The sequence below is a fragment of the Copadichromis virginalis genome, linkage group LG4, assembly GCF_057382275.1.
Source record: "Copadichromis virginalis isolate Kocher_CV1m ecotype Utaka linkage group LG4, C_Virginalis_male_GT1.1, whole genome shotgun sequence".
In the NCBI taxonomy this organism is placed as follows: Eukaryota; Metazoa; Chordata; class Actinopteri; order Cichliformes; family Cichlidae; genus Copadichromis; species Copadichromis virginalis.
In genome coordinates, this window is record NC_140621.1 from 35,377,151 (window position 1) to 35,397,720 (window position 20,570).

Below are 20,570 nucleotides of genomic sequence, written 5' to 3' on the forward strand. Positions count from 1 at the left end.
TTTCAGTATTTTTACATCAATGGTATTGGTGTGTTTCTCATTGGCATATGGCAGTGCTACAAATCTTTGTGCGAAGTGACTGTACTCACCGATTCTCATTTCAAGATGTCCTTATGATGCTTGCTACAGTGTAGCGGCTCGAGTTAGGCTGGACCCGTTGGCCAGCTACCCTCAGGGTCATTCCACGGTTGATTACATGGTCCACTATTGTAGCTCTGATGTCATCAGCAATTCTATTTCTTACTCTTCCTACCCTTCCTCTCCCCCCTCCTTATGTTCCTCTCCCCCCTCCTCATCTTCCTCTCCCCCCTCCTCGTCTTCCTCTTGCTCCTCCTTGTCCTTGTCGTCCTCTTCATCCTACTTCTTCCTCTCCCCCCTCCTCGTCCTCCTCTTGCTCCTCCTTGTCCTTGTCGTCCTCTTCATCCTACTTCTTCACCTCCACGTCCTCTTCCTCGGCCTCCTCTACTTCTCACTCTTCCTGCTCCCTCCATTGTACTCCGCACACACAGCTTACCTGTATTATAGTGCTTAGGCTGATTGCAAAGTGAACTAATTATCTAAAGAAGTTTTCACATGTGAAAGTGTGCCAGACAGTTGGCAAATTAGTGTTAATGATAGCCATACATGTGTATACTTTTGCTAGGAGTGTGTTGGAAATTTGGTAATTGAGTGTTGTGCAGTGAATTGTGCCTACAGTTTTGCAAAGTGTGTGTTACAAAATTGCAAACTGAGTGCAAAGCAGTTTTTGTGCTTTTAGTTTTGCAAACTCAGTGAGTGGTTTTGCTATAAGTCTGAATAGTTTTAGAGATTGTGCTACAGGAATCACAGTTAGGGTTTAAGCATTCAGAAAAAACTGTAACAGCCAGCCCCCTGGTCAGTAGATCTCAGCGCGTGAACGACCGCAGAAACCATCAGACATCAGCACGCGGGAGGTTGTTGATGACGACAACAATCACAGCGTCAACGCACAATAAAGTGGGACACACACTGACAGACACGGCCCACTCACGCTGACCTCTGAAGCTTCAGGTAAACATACAAACAGGAGTTCGAGTTACACGCACGGTTTCTTGAGCCTCCCACATTAATAACATGATCGCTGCTCTGATTTCACAGTTTCATCATTAATCATCGTTGGTTATTAATGATGAAACTGTGAAATCAGTCTGAACACGAAGCACAGACACAGTTTAAAAAAGAGGGTTCAAGTCTGAACATCCTGAATTTGAACACCTGTCGATCTGTGATGCTTGTTTTTCTGGTTTCAGTAGAAACACCAGCAGGACACGTCTCAGCTCCTCATGGCAAACATCCAAAGGTCTTCCTCAAAGTGGCGACACCCTCAGCATCAGAAGCCCTGCTCCTGCTTTCAGCAGAAATAACTCGAACACCTTTACTCGGGTTATTTGATCAAAAAGACGTTTCCAGCTGACAGACTGGCAGCTTTGCTCTTTAAACCATGTCACTCAGCAACATATGAAGCTGAGCTTTTCAACCCTGACCTCAGTTTTAAATGATCGCTGGAAAGAAAGGAAACAAATTATAGGATAAAATGATGTAAATTAAGATTTGGCTGAAACGAGATGACTGATCACTGTGACAATTTATTGATTTTCAGTTGATCCTCTTTGAATCAGTGCTGTCAGATAAACATGATGGATTTAAAGTCGAATGTTCTCAGAAATCAGAAGAAATCGTTCTGTGGATAAACACAACTGCACCTTTGGCCTCAGCAGCTGAGAGTCTGGTCAGCAGCACAGCTCACATTTAAAGTTACAAACGTCACATTTTCACTGACAGTCCTGTTTCTCTGCAGCTCTGCATTTCACCCAGTACTTCATATTTGTTGTACTTGTACATTTTTTTATTGAACAGTTTAAACTTGTGAGAACTGACTGATCCTTTTGTAAACTCCTGTTTAAAACCTTGTAAATAAACTGAGGCTGACCTCATGCCCCAAACATCTGTATTTAAGGTGGACTGAACCTCAACTTGGGCCAGGTTACAGTCATGTAATACCAACATTAACCACACGATGGAGCAGTGTCAGCAGACTCGTTCAGATCCCCTGATCAGGAAACCGCTGCCCCCCGGTGGTCAACGTCTTACTTCAGGTTAGCAGAGGGCATTTGCTAGATTTAATCTGCAGATTATTTTAAAGTAATAAGATTAATAACAGGTTTCATTTACCAGCGTAATTATTTTAACCTAAACACAGAAAATGAGGATTTCTCTTCTTATAACCAGCAGCTGTATTTTCCCCTTTAATAACTCAACGTTTCAAAGAGGATCCGTTTTTCTGACAGGACTTTAAAATCACGACTCATCAGTAATTGAATATTTATTATTTAACCACAGGTTCATCGTCTCACTTGGGGTCATCTAACAGTTTGTTTCTTAAAGGTCCAATCAGGGATGAGGTCTCCAGCTCAGCTGTGACTGAGTCCTGTATCCTCCCTGCTCTTTGAACCGATGCTCTCATTATTACTTGTCCCAAATAAATGAATACAAACACTGTTAAGACTTTTTCACATGAAGGAATAAAAGCATCTTCATAATGTGAGTAAAGGTCAGTTTCTGCCCTCAGACTGCTGAACATTTTAAAACGAATGTAAATCAGATTTAATCATTCAGTCTCAAAGATCTTTAAACACAGAGAAACAAATAATTGTAATGGAGTATTTTTCAGCCCTTCAGCAGTTTCTCATTAAACGTTTCAGCCCCGCCCCCTCACACGTCATCCATCCTGTTAAATGAATACAAAAAATGCAAAATTGTTGTTTGTTGTAGTTTAATTTTTTTCCCCAGAAAGAAACCACAGCATTCATAGAACTTACATCAATTCAGCTCTTTGTACACAAATCCTGTTCTCCCAGTTCAGTCACGTGACCATGTTTGTTGTCCTTTTAAAATCCAAGTTACCTTCGAACCTCAGACTGCAGGAAAAAACCCTCTCATTGGTCTTTTAAGTCTTTAAAGTCACAACCTTAAAAAAGAGCAGGGTGACCTGGTGTCCTTCATCAGGACCAGTTTAACCCCAGTTTGGACTCTGGAGGTGGAAAGGCCGTCAGCGGGTCAGTGCAGAGATGTGGAAAAGCATTTGTAAATAAAACAGCCTACACAGACACAGCAGCTGGAACACGTTTCAGAGATTAGGACAGGAAATGAACTCAAACATCAGAGACGTCAGCCTCGTCACGCTCACCGCCTTTACAGAGTTGGGAAAGCCGCACTCGGGGAAATATTTACACCTCAGCTTCACCAGTTTGACCCAGTCAGAGATGTTTCACCTGCTGCATGAGAGCTTTCAGGCTGAGCACACTCACCACAGTCACACAGCTGACATACCTGCAGCGAGGAGCCAAAAAAGCTTTCAGGAAAAGTGATTTTATGCAGGAAGACTAAACCCACAGGCCCGAGAACCATCACTTCAACAGCAAACCTACAAAACACTGACGTCTGTAAGTGTGCTCACATCCCTCTGGGCTTTGCAGGTCTATATCCTGCTTGTTATTCATGCTGTAATTTATGGCAGTTCATGGAGGACGAGTCTGGAGCATGCCTAAGAAACTGTCCCCATCCCTGCTCTTACGTTTACTGCAGCAACATCTTTAAACCAAATAAGTCCACACAGCTCTTCATTAAACTTCTCTCTTTAGATGAAACTCTTCAGATTATTCTGGAAGGTGCCTACAGACATGATAATGAGGGTCTGAGCATCAGTAATGTTCTCGCTCAGGTTTATTATTAACATTTGTAAGCAGACCCGAGGCTTTGCTGACACCTGCTGGCCAGTTGTTGTACTGCGGTTGTCACACAGTCCTGAAGCTTTATATTTACTGTAAACATGATTAAATATGAGGATTTGAACGAATTTTAAAGACTTTGATCTGTGGACACTGACATGCTCATAACTACTAGACCTTTTCCCAGCAGGTAAGTTTTTCTTTATTTTTTTCAATTCCACCTTTGACTTTGTAGTTTGAATCAGTCGTTATTGGCTCAGGTCGTCCTGTATAACCCCGCCCTCCAGACGTCATCCTCATTTCATATTCGGGGACAGATTTGTTGACTCCTGGTTTAAACTTACTGCAGAAGAATAATCAAATCTAAATAATTTGCAGAGAGTTTTTGGAAGATGGCAGGTGTTCAGACAGAACGCTCTGAATAAAATTTGGTTTTTTTAAATAAGTATTTTCTTCTCTGTGGTTCTGGAGGTTTTTTCCAGGTGAACCTTTTTTTAAAATCCAGTAACGTCAGTTTGTTCTTAAATCCTGACTTTCTCAGGTTGGTTGTTCAGCTTAAATTAAGAATAAATCAGAGACTTGCTTCCAGCAGAGTGAGAACAGTGAGCATGAGGATTGTTCTAGAAACACATTGAGCTGCTTTAAAGCTGCAGAGCCCGTCTGAATATTTGTACCTTTAACAACAAGTTTCTCTTTGATCGTCACTATAAATGTGAGGAAATATAAACATTACTCAGATTACTCTGGAAGGTAACTACAGATATTATAATTAAACAACATCTCTGAGTAGCAGGAGCTGAAGTGTTTCCGTGTCACTTAATCCAGTTTAAATATCTCTGAATTTTGTTCTGAGGGGTGGAGAAGCTCCCTGAGTCTCCAGAGAGCTCCACCTTTTTGTAATTCTAACAATATTTTCTTGTTCTCATAAATCCTGATTTCAGGATTATTCCACAAGCACAGATTTTACTCCTGCTTTTAAAAATCACAAGATTTTACTTGTGAATCCCGTCATTCACATAAATCCAGTCAGAAGATGACGGCTTGGTGAGTTTTCCCTCTAACACCATAAATGGATATTGTGCGCAGAACCTTGACCAACTCTTTGTATGACATTTGATAAAATAATCAGAAACAGACACAAACGGACACAGAGAGACTTTTTATTAGTATTTTATTTTTCCAAGATGACACAAAGTAAAGATCAAAACAGCGCTGACTCAGGAGGACTCTTCATGCTCAGCTCCCCCGCCGGTCCACCTCACAGAGTCAGGTGTGTTGTGATGTTTGCAATCCAGCCTGCAGCATATTCGCTGCAGTGCTGCATCTGAGCTCGATGAGTCTGCTGCCTTAGGTCTTATATTGTCCTTCCAGTGACTGTCAGACAACACCAAATATGGCCCAAAGAAAACCTGCAGCACCTGCACAGTGACCACAAAGTTCTGTACAGGAGAACTAACCGGCTAAAAGGAGGCCCAACATGAAGCTATTCAAATCCAGAACCTTCTCACTGTGATGCTGTAATAACACCCTGCCACCCAAACACCATCATAAAAAGACAAAGAAATAAGAGAAAGATGAAGGAGTGTAAAACGACACAACAGATACTAGAGGGCTAAAAAAGAGAAAACAGACCAGAAAATAGATAAAAACAAATGTAAAAGACACAAAATAAGTAAAACATGATGAAAATTTACCATGAAGAGAAGTGATGGGCACAAGAAACTGAAAATCATAAAAACACTGAACTAGCACAAAATAATGTGAAAGGCCCACAGAGCGACACCACACGACTCCAAAGAGCTTCATGGCTGCAGTCAGACACACAACAACACTAAACGGACACAGACAGACTTTTTAGTAGTTTTGTTTTGTTTTTGGAGGTCTGATGATCCCCAGTTTGATTATTATTTATGATATAAGCTGTTAAAGCCACAAATGTCTTCAATGTAAAAAAGAATAATAATAATAAAAAAAAATACTGATTTAAATTTGATGTTCATGTTTTTTTACTTGTTCTTTGCACTGGAAAAAAATCATATGTTTTGATTTGTCAATATATAAATTATCTGGCATAAACATGCCAAAACAATAAAGTGAGAGTGAAATATACAGTTTTTTCTGAATGCTTAAACCCTAACTGTGATTCCTGTAGCACAATCTCTAAAACTATTCAGACTTATAGCAAAACCACTCACTGAGTTTGCAAAACTAAAAGCACAAAAACTGCTTTGCACTCAGTTTGCAATTTTGTAACACACACTTTGCAAAACTGTAGGCACAATTCACTGCACAACACTCAATTACCAAATTTCCAACACACTCCTAGCAAAAGTATACACATGTATGGCTATCATTAACACTAATTTGCCAACTGTCTGGCACACTTTCACATGTGAAAACTTCTTTAGATAATTAGTTCACTTTGCAATCAGCCTAAGCACTATAATACAGGTAAGCTGTGTGTGCGGAGTACAATGGAGGGAGCAGGAAGAGTGAGAAGTAGAGGAGGCCGAGGAAGAGGACGTGGAGGGGAAGAAGTAGGATGAAGAGGACGACAAGGACAAGGAGGAGCAAGAGGAGGACGAGGAGGGGGGAGAGGAAGATGAGGAGGGGGGAGAGGAAGGGTAGGAAGAGTAAGAAATAGAATCGCTGATGACATCAGAGCTACAATAGTGGACCATGTAATCAACCGTGGAATGACCCTGAGGGTAGCTGGCCAACGGGTCCAGCCTAACTCGAGCCGCTACACTGTAGCAAGCACCATAAGGACATCTTGAAATGAGAATCGGTCAGTACAGTCACTTCGCACAAAGATTTGTAGCACTGCCATATGCCAATGAGAAACACACCAATACCATTGATGTAAAAATACTGAAATTGTTACTTTACAGAATTGCTAGATGACCAGATGCTGGGGCAGAGGAAGCATGTTCACTGCAGACCAAGTAACCCATATAGTCATTATGGCGATTGCAAATAATCCTATACTTGGAAATAAACACTTGTGTTTGTTTTGATGTGTTTGAATAAACAGCAGTACTTGAAGTTTGGATCCCTCTATGCTTATGGATCTATGACAGAAGTATGAGCTCACACTGACATAGCCTACCTTGTGCACAGAGAAAGCAAAAGCCAGATGTGTTTTGTATTCATACCATCAGTGTGCAGTTGGCGCATTGTGTGCTTAGTAGATGATGGCTTGTGTGTACTGTTTGATACGGAAACACCATTTTTACGAAGGTGTGAAGAGTTAATCTAGCTGTGTTTGCTTTTGCAAGAGAACTACAATGTTTTGATGATTGGGTGACAGGTTTTCTTATTTGTGTGAAGAGTTTTGCAAAATTAGCCAATAGTTACAAAAAATGTGCTTAAGCAATCAGAAAAAACTGTAAAAGATGCCTGAAACAAATTATTCTCAGGTCTTAGATGTGAAGATTTGCTGCTTTCCTTTAAATTATTGACTAGTTATCGCTTAGTGTTCATAAGACTTGATTAAAAACAGCAGGAAAAAATTGTAATGTAATGTTTTCAGTGACGCTGCGTGCAGATAAACAGAATCAACCTTTTGGGATTTCCTTACCTGAATGATTGAGCATGCATCAAGACGTTGATTTATTTTTTCTTTTTACGTTTATTTATACGTTTTTTTTTTAATCAGCTGTTTGATGAAAATCTAGTGGCTGTATGGTGAGTCAAAGGTACAGTTTTTCTCATGTTAAATTTGGAACTATTCAGAAAATCAAAAGCATATTGTGGGATAATCTCAGAGGCAATATGTCAGTAATTACAGGGTAATTGATTCAGGTCTTTCAGAAATATGGGGAAATTATAGTTATAGATATTACTCTTATAGTAATATCACTTCTACAGTAACAGTAAATGGCAAATCTTCCTCTTACTAGTAGAGCAGTTTTTTATTTAAAGAAATACACAAAATAAATTCAATAGACTGGCTTTTTTCCATAACGTTTTATCGATGTCTTAAAATATTGAGTTTGTATTTCGTGTATTTTCTAATGTTTTAATATCGCTTTTTAATTTTTTCTAATTCCGATTTAGAACAATTAACGTATTAATATACTACAATAACGTTGTTGTTGTTGTTGTTGTTGTTGAAAATAATCATCATTATTGAGTCCAGCTGTTTTGCTGTCATATAAAGGCTGCACTCCTCGACCTGCCAACGATCGCGAGATTGAGGCCACTGCGAGAAGAACGGGTCCAGGCAAGGCATAGCAATATTCATATTTAGCAGCACGAGCAGCAGCAACAATAATAACAAGCAGTTTGTCCGGTTATGTAGGCAGGAGGAGAGATGAAACGCATGGTGCCAGCTTCAGCCAAAGACACGGATGGAGACACGGGACTGTGATCTGCAGGTACACGAGACGCCGCGCGCTGTGCTCAGGAAACACTGATAGCTAGGTTTATTAATAGCTAGCTAGCTAGCTGGCTAACGGTTAGCTTAGCTCGCGGAATGTTTGGCTACAACTGCTGTGGGATGATTCAGTGTGTGGTCGTCCTCTCTCTGACCACTTAAACCAGCAACAGCTGACTGAACACAGGCGCGACTGAGGGGCAGGTGCGTGGGCACGTCGAGTCTGTGGGGCTAACGGTGGCCAGCTAACGTTGCACGTCTTTAAAGAAGCTGAATGAGCACACTGCTAGTTCATGTTAGCATGCTAACGAGCCACCTAACGCTGCTGTGAGACGCTCTGTTATCAATAATCTGTAATCAATAATCAGGTGCTGGGGGAAGTGTTCGTGTCTTTTTGTCATTAAGGTGAAAGGTAACAGCGGTCAAAATAAAATGATACTAAAAACCGTTTTAATGATGTTTTTAGGAATAAAATGATCAATAAATCAGTTTTCGAGAACCCTGTGAGCAAACAATCTTTAATATACAAAAACTGGAACGTTTGGTCTTTGGACAGGAGTGTGCAAAAGTCTTACATCATCTTATGTCTTTATATATTGTAGGAAAAAAGGAAATGAATGTATGGTGCATTAAAACGTGTGCCAAGCATACATGGAAATGTAGTTAATAAGCCAAAATTGGGAGTGTAATTCTAGTGAGATTGAAAGTAAGTGTTTGGTGTGAGCGCCTTTATTCTTCAGCGTAGCCAGAAGTTTCTGTGAGGATCTTCAGGAATCGTTCTTCAGGCGTCTTGAAGGATAGTCAAAGCTCTTTTGGATGTTTCTGCCTCTTTGTTCTGTTCTGTGTCAGGATGATCCCGGACTGCTTCAGTAATGTTGATCCATGACTGATAATACTCTACTATTGCTCTCTTCAGGCCGTGTTTGGCATCTTTGTCAGGCTGAAATCATTTTTCCCCGATGGTTTTGCACAGTTGATCAAACTCTGATGGTGCTTTTCAAAGATCTCAAACACCACTGACTAAAATGCAAATGAGAGCCTCCACTGTGTTTTATATGTAATGTGGCATAGCTCAGCCTTAACTCCCCGCTTTCCCTTAAGAACTGATTCTGGACAGCCAGCCCTCTGATGAGGCTGCAGTGAACGTTAGACGGTCAGCTGAAGGTCCAGATGCAAAAACACCATCTTGTCTTTCAAATCGTGATATCTTCTGTACTTTAGATTCAGCCACTGAAATAAGAACAAATGTATTTTTGTGACAGGCAGCTGGTGACAAAGAGCCTAAAGATCGAACTTTTTTTTCCTATGATGTGTGGACACAGCACTGGTTCATCCCTTGAGTCAGGAGTCTTTTTATCTTTGAGTGATTAATAGGTTAAAGTTCAGAGTCTTAACAAAATCTCAGGTACAAGGACTGGACTGGAAATGAGTGAAATAAAAACTTTAAAAGACCTTCAGAAATCTGGAGGCTCCCAGTAAGCGAAATTTAAAGAAATGAGTGGCTTAAAACTTTATACCTGTACCTGTCGATACCGAATGCTTAAATGCCCTCAAACTTCAGAAACTGAAGATTTTTAGTTCAAAGTATGACACGTGCTTACGATGAGACATCTGTCATCCAAAAGACTTCCTGTTACAGCAGCCAAAACATTAAACGCAGCCTATAATAAAATCACTTCAAATGGAAGTTAAATAAAAAATGTAACAAAACTGAATCATATTCAAGAATCTAAAATAAGAACCAAACTCAAAACCCCTAAAATTCTTTGAGCAATATGAAGGAGCCACAACACGGATTCAACGATGACGCAAAGTTTTACATGACGAGTCTGAAGAAGGAAAAATTAAAAACTCGACGTTAGAAGGTAGACATGATCTCGAGAGGCGTCCAGTCCAACATGAAGGCACGATGAGTGAAATAACCGCTGGCGACATGGGCGGGTCCTGAGTTGACCCTGCCTCAGCTTCCACTTGATTACCAATGAGAGTGCAGAATAGCACTGATGGGCATGATGCTGTGGTAAATCTGGCAGCTGAATCCTGCGACGTTTGTGAGCAAAAACGAAGCATGACTGAACCACTTCCTGTCTCAACGTCACCCTAATGTTAAATTTGCATCTGTGACAGTTATTTAAAAAAATTAACTAAAAGAAATCGCTCTTTCAAAATGATCAGATCAGTTTTATATTTTTATTAATCTGGATGTTGGGAAAATCACAGCAGGTATTACAAAAAGTGAAAGCTGAGCTCGCGATTCAGCGACGCCTCAAACCGATTGTCGTGTCGTTTCTACGTGTTCTGATCCCAACGGCGCCACTGTTCACCTGATCGGCGCTTCATGTGTGGGTCTGTTTCCTATAAAAAATATTTGAATCACAAAGATTTTCAGACATTAAAGGCCGTTGTTGATCTCTGGCATGTTCGTCATGCTTCAACAGTTGCAGTGTGCAGACGCTGTTTCTGCTCGTGTCACTAACGTTTTTTCCCTTCTCTAGGATGTGGCGGCGCTCCTGTCATACAGACAGACATTGAAGAAGAGGCGGACCTTGTGACTCGTCTAACCTCAGACGGCACGTTTCCTGTGTGGGAGCCTCTTTGGTTTTTTCTGGCTGAAGTCTTTAGTCTCATAAATAATGTAGCAGAAGTTTGACCGCCTCTAAACGCCGTCGTTATCGTGGTTTGTTGTTTGTTCTTCTCCCTCGATGGGGCAGAGCTTCACCCTCGTTTGTAAATTGGTAGACTGATGTGGTGCAGGTGCCCCCCCACACTGAAGTAATCTGACTGATCATTGAGCCCCTCGGCGCCTCACGCCTTTAAGGAGGATGAACGGCTCCCTTTTAACCCCACCCAGCCCTCGGGCGGCAAACTCCTCCCCTTTACCTCCATCTCCCTCCCCCTCTCCTTCCCCGCCCTCTCCTTCCCTGCTGCCCTTGTCCTCGCGCCCTCCCCCTCTCCCTCCGCTGATGAGCCCGCCATCCCAGGCCCATCCGTCCTCGCTGTCGGACACGCCCACGCCATCGCCCTCACCTTGCTTGAGCTGGACCGAATTCTGTGAGCTCCACGCCCGCGTCGCAGCCGGCGACTTTGCACGTCACTTCCGGGCGTTTCTCTTAGAGAACCCGCACTACTCCGCAGACTCTGCCGCTGCCTTCTGCCGCCGCTTCACTGACCGCTTCGTTCGCCATTTCCAGAGCGAGCTGGAGGGGGCTCTCCCGCCGAGCTGTTCCTCTGCACGGGATGAAATGGTGAGCTGGGCTCCCCAGTCAGACGCTACGTCTCTGGAAGAGGAGGCGGTCTCGCCGCTGTCCACGACTGGAGGGGCGGTCCCCCTGTGCCCTCCAACTAACACGACGCGGGGCACGAAGCCAGCGCCGGCACGTCTTGTGTTGGAGAACCGTGGCGGGGACAGGTTTCAGGATTCTTATGCCCACAGCCAAGTCATGCCTCCATCATCTTCGTCATCGTGCTGCTCTTCCGTAGGAGGGAACAACGGGAGGCGTGAGGAGAGTCGAAGCGTGGTGGCTCCAGGGAACGGCGACGCGCCTGTGGAGGAAGAGGAGGACAGCTGGCTCGGGGCGGCGTCCGTCGGCGAAGAGCTAGAAGAACGGGAAGCGGACTCGTCAGAGGTGGACAACGCAGACTCCTCCCACACTCCTCAGAATCCACCCTCCTCAGTCACTCCTCCGCCCGGCTCCAAGGTGAGCGGCACGCCTGGCTCCTCCAAAAACAAGCTGAAGAAGCGTTTCTCGCTGCGGAACGTGGGGCGCAGCGTGCGGGGCAGCGTGCGAGGCATCCTGCACTGGCGCAGCTCCTCCAGCGACGCCACGCAGGCGCAGCTGCCCTCCAGCTACAGCTACACCATGGGCGTGCAGGACACCTCTAAGAGGACCTCTGGCACTCAGCCTCCTACACCCACCTCCTCCATGCCTGTTTCTCTGTCCATGCCCCTCTCGCTTCCTCATTCCTCCTCCTCCTCACTGCCCCCTTCGTCGTCGAGCAGCGCCACCTCCCTGTCGTTGTCAGAAGCCGCTCGGGATCGGCGGCGGAGCAACGGCGAAGGAAGCGAGAAGGAGAAGTGGAGCCATCGTCTGGAGAAGCTCAGATTGTCACGATCCCCTCCTCCCGTCCTCACCTCGACCGCCTCCAGCTCGCACTCTGCAACGCTGCCTCCGAGCAGCGCCGCCGCCATGGGTCCTCCGAGGAAGGTGGGCCGGCTGGTACGGGAGGGCGGGGTGAGCGTCAGCTCATCCAGTGACGAGTGGAGCGGCAGCCACGGCTTCTCCGGCTTCTCCTTCGGTCTGCTGCATCACAGTACGGACAACAGTCCTGCCTCAGCGCAGTCTCCTGGAGCACAGCCGCCACCGGTGCAGTCTCTCGCCAGCGGGGGGAACGTGCCCTGGAGGGGAGGACGCTGGCACAAATGTCGGCTGGTCCTCCGAGAGCGGGACAGAGAAGGTGGCGAGCGTGGAGAGGAGTACTACCTGGAATTCTTCATCCCACCCAAAGTGAGTTCTGAGTAAACCTTTTAACTTGTGTTGGTGCTCAAAACAGGTCAAAGAGAAACGACTCGAATTTTTATTTTCTGACTCGATGAACATCTGCAGCAGAATCATTAAAAACGATATTGCAGAAAAGTAGCTTAAAAATCACACAAGCTCAAACATCAGTATGAAAAGTGGCGTCAGTGTCTAAATACTGTTTTTATTTGGTCTTCTGAAGCTTTGAGGGTCACAGGAGCCTTTAAAAAGTCCACAAAGGTGACAAAGCTTCACTTCCTGCCATCAACCCTACAACAGCTAAATGTGTTGAGCCGTCAGTCGATTGGTTCATTAGTCAGGCATATGAAGCGGTCAGCAGAATAACTTGTAGCTCAGCCTGTCCTGGTTGTTACTGGTCAGGAGTGGTAGGACTGCCAGTGTCACCATCACCCACACTTCTCCAGCTGCCTGAACACGACCTTTGACCTGCTGCTAAATTGTGTGGCTGTATAACTAAACGGCAAACCTTTTGTCTCAGTCATCGAAGCCTCGGCTGACTGTGCCCTGCTGCGCCATCGTGGATGTGAGGAGCACCACGGCGCTCGAGGTCCCCGACAAGGAGAACACCTTCCTGCTGCAGGTAACCACGCCGTCAACCATCGGCTCTGATTCTTATGTCTACACAAACAATCACGTGCCGGCCGCTCAGTGCGTGTATGCAATGTGCAGAATGTAGTCTGTGAAAGCTGAAGGCGTACCACATGAACACAGGCCGCTTCATTGTTTTAGCCGCAGGAACTAAACCAGCAGGAAGAATGTGACAATCCAGAGACGTGCGAGCGAAAGCAGGTCGGAAGAATCTGGCGTCTTTATTTTTGTGGAGCATACATGTGGTGAAGCTGAGCATTGATGGACTCAAAGCAGCATCAGTGCACAGTGGGGGGTTTCCACTGTGCAAGTAATCTGTTGGGAATGAGGGGGAGGGGCCTAAACTGATATTAGGAATCGAAACGGTGGCGTTTTCATACATGAAGGTTTCACTGAAACATGAAGCGCGTTCTCTTTCTGCTCTCAGCTGGACGGGACGACGCAGTACGTGATCGAGACGCGAGACGCCGTTCAGATGAGGGCGTGGCTCAGTGACATCAGGAACGGCATCTGTCTCAGGTGAGCAAACACAAAGCAGCAGTGGCATGCTGCCTGACCAGCTCCATATGTGGTTGTGGGTGTGGCTATAACCACGTTCTCCCTCCCACAGTGAACAGGAAGATGTCGAGGGTGTGTGCGGGGGGCCGTTGGACATCAGCGGGACGCCTGAGATCGGTGACCGCCTTTCACAAGGTGAGCATGGAGTGTGAGTTTACTGAACATGGACCCCCTGATGTGGGCAGAGCTTCTGTTCTTGTACATCTAACACACACATTGCATAAAAGCGTTTGACCATCTCCGCTCGTTTCTTCACATCAGTGTGTTATGGTGGGATCGGAGGCTCCTCGCCTCTGATGGATCCTCTCCCGCCTGAGCTGCCACCTCGAGCGCCTCTCGATGAACCAGATGGCCGGATTCACGGAGGGGGCGGGGCTAGTCTCGGCACACCGTTTGCCGAGACACCAGACGCCACAGGTGAGTCTGACCCAGAGATTTGTTTTGTTTTTTCAAAAATATTTCTGTGACGCCTGAAGAATCCTGATGCATCTGCACATGTATGATCCACATCCAGCTTGAGCCTCTGCTGTTTCAGGTGGCGTGCTGTAGGTGTGTAATGTGGTCACGTGCACAACATGTAATGATGTCAGACATGCATCAGAATATCTACACAAACAGTTGAATCAGCTTTGCTAAATGTGGAGTAGATTCTTGTCTCTGTGTAGAGATGTGATGGCGGTATATCGATGCTGTGATGTCACAGCGTGATGACCTTACTAGCTTTAAAGGTTTACACAAACCCTTCCTCCACTCAGGGTCTTTCCTCTTCTCTGACGTGACGCCGGTTGAGGCGGTGGAGCACCCGCTCAGCGAGTGTCAGTGGTTCCACGGCACGCTGTCCCGCCTCAAAGCCGCTCAGCTAGTGCTGGCTGGAGGCCCGGCGAGCCACGGCGTCTTCCTGGTCCGTCAAAGCGAGACGCGGCGCGGAGAATACGTCCTCACCTTCAACTTCCAGGGAAAAGCCAAGGTGAGACGAGAGCATCCCGGCAGATATTAGTCTGATTACAAAGAGGATCTCATGGCCGTCCTGTTTGACAAACTGGTTCACGTTTGGGTGACGTGATGATGCGTACGCTTTACACGTGTCGTTGCCTTCTTCCCCGCAGCACCTCCGCCTCTCGCTGAATGAGGACGGCCAGTGTAGAGTGCAGCACCTGTGGTTCCAGTCCATCTTCGACATGCTCGAGCACTTCCGCGTGCACCCGATCCCTCTGGAGTCCGGCGGCGCCTCCGACGTCACGCTCATCAGCTTCGTGGGAGCTACCGCCATTCGGCAGCCAGGTACGAGTGAGAGCATCAGGTGTTCCCGGCGACTAATTAATGACAAATCAGACGAGACTTAAAGGAATGAGTTTGAATCTCTGATCATGTAACAACTGTTATGACATCACTGATGCTGTCTCACCATTTTCAGAAATCATTATTCGTTGGGATTCAGGCGTTCCTGTTCTTGGAATTTCCATTTAAAATTAAACTGGATGAAAAGTGATTTTAAAAGAGCTCTGAGGAGGCAAGGGGTTGCAAAGCAACTTGCAGATGTGCAGCTGCTGGAAAAGTAGGCGCTGTGTCTCCTGTGGTCAGCCTTGCCGTCGCTTAGCAACAGTGTTAAGTTGCATCGGGTTGAAGCTGCTCAGTCAGGTGTGCAGACACCTGCAGAGCCCGGCGGTCACCTGTAAGGTGTAACCCAGCTGGAAGCAAACCTGTTTAACGTGTTCGTCTGTGGATTTTACACAAACCCCGCATGACCTGCCCGCGTCACGTTAGTAATGCCACCAACACGTCATGTGTTCCCTCCTTCCTGCAGACTACTTCCTGTTCTGTTCATGTGTAATCATCATTTATCGTCATGTCTGCTGGGATGTTTATTATACCGATGTTGATGTCCTGCCAGTAAAGTCTCCAGATTACATATTTTAAAAGTTGTTGTTTAATTGCTAAATTTAAAAGGTCCTGATGGCTGTGACCTCTGCTGTGACCTCTGCTGTGACCTCGGCCTGGCAGCATGAAATCTCACCTGCTGAAAATAAGATCCTGGCGTTTTATTCTCAGCTAAAAATGCTTTAACGACAGCACGAGTGTGACGGGGAAACACCGTCCGATCCAGAATCAGAGCCTGAAAACATTGTTTGGGTGGTTTGATCGAACGGGAGTGCCGTCACACCTGTGAGGAGAAACTCCGCCCACCTCCACCCCTGCTCCATCTGTCCTGTGTTACTGCACCCATCGCTGTTCTGACCTCTCTGTTGTTGTCTTGTATCCATTGGCTCGCCCCTTGCAGGCCGGGACAGGGCGGGCAGTCGGCCTACAGCCTGTGATGTCATCACCACGCGCCATCCTGACTCTCCATCAACCCCCATCTCTGACTGTGTGTAAGTGAGACCGGACTCGGCTGAGAGAGAGAGCGAGGAAGTGAATGAACAAATGATGTGTTTGGGTTTTAGTTTGGCTCTGGTCATGTGACACTCCACAGCCAATCAGGAGAGTTCAGTGGCCTGAATAAATGGCAGCTGTACTGGGGGAGGGGATTTTTAGGATAACTGCCCAAAATTTAAAAGAAAACTTTGAATATTTTGCGGGAAAAATCTGAGTTTAGAAGAAAACAGGTGAGTTTCAGAGCGAACAACATTTATAAAGCCCGGCCTGACTGAGTGGATGAGCAGTCATGTGACCTGTTAGCAGGAGTAATGACGTCAGCGTGGCTGAAGCAGATAAGGTTATCCTGGTTATGTTCAACTTTAGTTTCAGACCCACAACTGTGTGTGTGTGTGTGTGTTACCTTGAATTGGACTGCCTCCATGACTCCCATGGACTTGACGACCGCTGACTCCTCCCACCTAACCAGCCACTCACTGTCGTCTCTCTTTGTCTCCCACCTCTCATCTTCCTCTCCTCCGACTGTTTCACTTTCGGCCTCATTTCCTCCTCTTCCTCCCCCCTCCTCCTCTTCTGCCTTTATTTACACTCTTCTCCCTCTCTTACCCCCTTCCCCTTTTCTTCCTTTTCTCCTCCTCTCCTCTGTCCTTGCAGACTTGACCAGCAGACCCCGTAGCCCTCCTCAGCCTCCTCCCCTGCCGCCGGGCCGCCCCCCGCCCCCGACTCCGCCCCAGGAGAGAGGAAATGAAATGGAGGTTGGAGCAGCAGCAGCGGTGTCGGCAGTGACAGTCACAACCACAGGAGGAAGTGGAGGAAGTGGAGGCGGCGTGGAGGACTGGGAGGAGAGGGACAGGGACACGCCTCTCCGCCAACTAGAAGCTGCAGACGGAGAAGAGAGGGAGGGAGCGAGGGTGCCCCGAGCCATCGATAACCAGTACTCCTTCTTCTGATGGAGGAGGAGGCGTATGTGTGTTTGAGTGTGCGTGAAAGTTGGATTGGATGAGGCGGCGTACATCATAGCCATTCATAACCAGTATTTTAATTTTGTTAGCGAGGAGGAGGGGGAGGAGTAAAAGTACTAACACTATGTGAGAGAGAGAGACGTAGAGGCGGGTGAGCGCAGCTTTACGACACTAACGAGCGGTACATTTCTTTATAGCCAGATAAGCTTTGTTTTGTTTTGCCGGTACGCCTCGCAGCAGGCTCAGCCCTGACGCCGGCAGACCCGACGATACCTCACAGCGGTCCTGTCAGGACGGCACACGCTAGCCAGAGGCCAAACATGCTACAGATATTCCTGCTTTGGCAGCCAGACCCGAAACATCGCGGCGCCGCAGCAAACCGAAAGCGACGGAAATGTTGACTAAAAATGTAGTTTCTGAAGCCGCGCTCGGCCAGGTAGCAGTTTATGAACCCCACACTAACATTTAAACTCCGCCCACACATGTGACTGCTTGTATTAATACTACAGATGATGTTAACACTAAAGCCACTATTTACGTTCACTGCTTCACTTTCACAGGTCTTAGTTTAAATGGTGGAATCACGTTTTTCCGAACCTTCGTCCCAAACAGTCTGTTTTTAGCGTCGTCAGGACGCCGAGGTGCACGTTGTCGTTTCACTGTGGCGCTCTCACTGAGCTGACGGTACGTTCAGCTGCTGCTATTATTTATTCTAGAAACGCCTTTAAAGCAACACGATGGTGACGTCTGCACCGGGATGTTTGTTGGTCGGTGGTGATCGGATCCAAGGAAAAACACTGACTGAATGTGAGGCGCCGCAGGCTGACGCCTTCATGAGACTTACTTTCATTAGTTCTTGAAGTCTGAGCATGTTTTGGGTTCGTTTTATTTTCACTTTTGGACACAAATCGGTGCGTTAACTTTTTATTATATTAAACGTCGTTATTGCCAGTGTGAGACTGTAACGATACTCGCTGCTGTTGGACTGAGTCTGCCAATCATCACCTTCATCACGGGGGGGCGGGGGCAATGTTCGGTGAGCTGCTTGTCACTTCCTTTAAAATGTCACGTGTAAGTTTAGTTTGGCCTGTGGTGTCGGCATCATTCTTAGTGGACTCGTGAGCATTGAAATGGCTTTGTTTTAATTTAGCTGAAAGTCAGACTTTCTTGACTCGTACGTCTTTAAAAAAACGTTGCTCTGTCTTAAACGGACATTTTTAAGTGGAGTCTGAGTTCGTCAGCATTAAAACATCAGATGTCATCAGTGGCGTTTGGTGCGGCTCCTCAGATTTTTGTTTTTCAAATTTAAATGCAGTTTTTGAGAATTTTAATAAAATTTTAATAAAGCCATAAATTGGCACATTTACAAAATTTAATAAAATTTTATTTATATAGCACCAAATCACAACAGTCGCCTCACCGCACTTTATATTGTGATGCATTCATGAGGTGACGAATAAAAATCGTAACGTTTCCCTGCAGCGTCCGTCACGGCTGTTTTAAATTCTTAAACGTGTTCCAGGCCTGTGCAGCTCAAACTCCTCGTCCACCGCGGCCCACGTGGAGCCCGCTGTGACTCTAAGTGGGCGGGGTCAGTGAGACGCTGTGTAAGAAAGTGTAACCATGTTTAAAAACCCCTGACATGTTAATGTAAGGAAAAGCGCACATTCAGCAGCGTGTCTGTTTTTCTACATGTTACACTGATGTTGGCGTGCACGTGACGACGCTGATGTCGTCGTTTCTGTAGCAGTTACTGAAGACGCGCAGCTGTTCTCATTTCAGTTTCACGTAGTTTGGTGCGACGTGATTGGCCGCGGTCATTATCAGCAGGAGAAGCTGTAAAACTAAAATCTACACCACCCTCCACCTTCTCCAAAAGCATCCAGTGGGCCAGATATGACTCTGCTGGGCCAATCCTGGCCCCCAGGCCTTATGTTTGACACCCCTGATTTAGAGTGATATTTAATTTTTTTTTAATTTTTATTTTTTCTCACTAGTGACCATTCAGGCCTCCTAGAATGTTTTAACTTTCGTAAATAACGACGTGCAGTGACATCATGTGCACCCCCCCATCGTGCTGCGCGATCAGTCGCACCTTTGGGACGTACGTCCTGAGCAGTAAAGTTTATTTTCTTTTAAAGAGTTTGGTTTGGCGCCGCCTGAGAGGAGGCGGGTCGGGTCTGGATCAGGCAGGAAACATTTACCTCAGTCACTCAGCAGCATCACTCGGTGTAAATGTCTCTCTCTCTTTCTCTCGCTTTTTCTCTCCGACGCTCAAAAAGCATCTGATCTCAGAGCTGATGGTTCAGCACCAATAAGATGGAAATAATAAAACTCTGAGGGTCAGAGTGATAGTATTACATTTGTCTTTGTTTCGTACGCTTCATGTTACACTTGTTCCGACTCATCTTGTGATTCAGTTCAGATGTTTGTGCCTTTTTACGTTTGGGGATAAAAAGAAGGAATGATGACGATATAGGACTCGTTGTGCAGGTGGCGGGATCCCTCGCCCTTTTCAGTCTGTCCCCCCCCCCCCCCTCCTCCTCTGCCTCGTCCTGCATCATTAAAATTATAGCAGCAAATGTCGATGAAATACTTTTTCTCCTTGTGCCTTTCTGTGTCGTCTCATCACCTCTGCCTGCATCTGTCGCTCAGTTCATTTACTCATGTCATAGCCCACCCAGTCTCGCTCTGCTTTCCTTTGCTCATGTACTCGTCTGATCATCATCGCCATCATGTTCTGTGTCCTTTTCTCAGTTTCAGAACTCTTTGTGCCTTTCTCTGTCTCTTTCTCTCTTTGCTGGGACCGTGTGTTTGAAGCCGGACGGCAGCGTCTGTCTGGCCTGTGTGGTTAGTTTCAGGTACTACATTGAATTTAATGATATAATATAAATATAGTGAAACGTACTGCTGTGTCTGTGGTCTTTTTTAAAAAAACCTTTCCTGGGTTGTTATTGTGGTTTTATTAGACGTTGATCAAATATGAGTCGGGTTCATCCAACTTTAAAAAGCTGACAAAAATAATTGGTCTGAAATTTTCTTAAGTTGCTCCACAGCAGATTTAAGACCAGATGATCAAAATCCCAGCAGTATATTTAATCATGTAAATCAGTGTTTTACTGATTTAATCTCACTTGTTTTTTATTACATTTAATTGTAGAATGTAGTTGCAGTGCCTGACACCAGGGGGCGCTACACTTATTGTGCATTGTGCAACCATTAGATCAGGGGTGCCCAATCCCAGTCCTCGAGAGCTACTACCCTGCAGCTTTTAGATGCATCCCTACAACTCCCTGAATCAAATGAATGGCTTGTTATCAGGCCTTTGCCAAACACGAAGAGGTAATCAAACCATTTGATTCAGCTGTGTTGGAGTAGGGATGCATCTAAAAGCTGCAGGACGGTAGCTCTCGAGGACCGGGATTGG

At 45.8% G+C, this 20,570-nt stretch overlaps 1 protein-coding gene across 2 annotated transcripts; it reads left to right on the forward strand.

The window, feature by feature from the left end:
- Nucleotides 1–7,942: 7,942 nt before the first annotated feature.
- sh2b1 (SH2B adaptor protein 1) lies at nucleotides 7,943–20,050 on the forward strand. 2 transcript variants are annotated; one of them, XM_085455164.1, is made up of 10 exons: nucleotides 7,943–8,125; nucleotides 10,620–12,629; nucleotides 13,141–13,242; nucleotides 13,678–13,769; nucleotides 13,861–13,943; nucleotides 14,070–14,225; nucleotides 14,564–14,775; nucleotides 14,915–15,089; nucleotides 16,087–16,177; nucleotides 16,836–16,926. In XM_085455164.1, the coding sequence occupies exons 2-10, from the start codon at nucleotides 10,947–10,949 to the stop codon at nucleotides 16,855–16,857; spliced, it is 2,616 nt and encodes an 871-aa protein (XP_085311290.1). In that variant the 5' UTR covers nucleotides 7,943–8,125; nucleotides 10,620–10,946; the 3' UTR covers nucleotides 16,858–16,926. The 2 variants fall into 2 exon arrangements, with proteins under 2 accessions (XP_085311290.1, XP_085311289.1); XM_085455163.1 differs by lacking the exon at nucleotides 16,087–16,177 and having other exon boundaries at nucleotides 16,836–20,050.
- Nucleotides 20,051–20,570: the final 520 nt, after the last annotated feature.